This window comes from Triticum aestivum, chromosome 1B, assembly GCF_018294505.1.
Source record: "Triticum aestivum cultivar Chinese Spring chromosome 1B, IWGSC CS RefSeq v2.1, whole genome shotgun sequence".
Classification (NCBI taxonomy): Eukaryota; Viridiplantae; Streptophyta; class Magnoliopsida; order Poales; family Poaceae; genus Triticum; species Triticum aestivum.
The window spans coordinates 35021186-35021773 of record NC_057795.1 but is presented as its reverse complement, the minus strand read 5'-3'; the positions used below and the strand labels follow the sequence as shown (position 1 = coordinate 35021773).

Genomic DNA, 588 nt, shown 5'->3' with positions numbered 1-588 from the left:
GAGACTCTTTCTTCCCGGAGGCTTCTCGCCACACACATGCCGATGTCGCTGTTCCCACTGGACATGAGCTGCCGAGTCGTGTACGTGTGCCGGGATCCCAAGGATGCCCTGGTCTCAAGGTTGCACTTCGAGAACAGAATCAACCAAGGCTCCAGCCTGTCGATGGATAGTGCTTTCAGCATGTTCTGCGAGGGCTTCTCGTCTAACGGTCCCTTCTGGGACCACTGCCTCGAGTACTGGGAGAAGAGTCTAGCCAGGCCTAACAATGTTCTCTTTTTGAAGTACGAAGAGATCAAGTCAGATCCGGTGCAAGTCGTGCGGAGGCTAGCAAAGTTCCTCGGCGTCCCACTGTCTCAAGAGGAGGAGAGCTCTGGTGTTGCCCAAGAGGTGGTCAGATTGTGCAGCTTTGAGATGCTTACTAGCCTACAAATTAACCAGGTGGGTGGCATTGATCGTGGAAACAAATGTTATGTAGGTAATTCTATGTTTATTAGAAAAGGAAAAGTTGGAGACTGGAGGAACCACATGAGCCAGGAAATGGGGGGAAAGTTAGACCGCATCGTCCGAGAGAAGCTCCAGGGGTCTGGG

General features: G+C 52.2%; 1 protein-coding gene across 1 annotated transcript in view; it reads left to right on the top strand.

Annotated features, from left to right (window-relative positions):
- Nucleotides 1-588, top strand: part of LOC123076481 (cytosolic sulfotransferase 5-like) — a gene marked incomplete at its 3' end in the record, with an annotated part of 1894 nt that extends 1306 nt beyond the window's left edge. The window contains exon 2 of the mRNA XM_044498706.1: nt 4-588. Coding sequence (XP_044354641.1) covers nt 4-588 — 585 coding nt within the window. The remainder of the gene's footprint in view (nt 1-3) is intronic.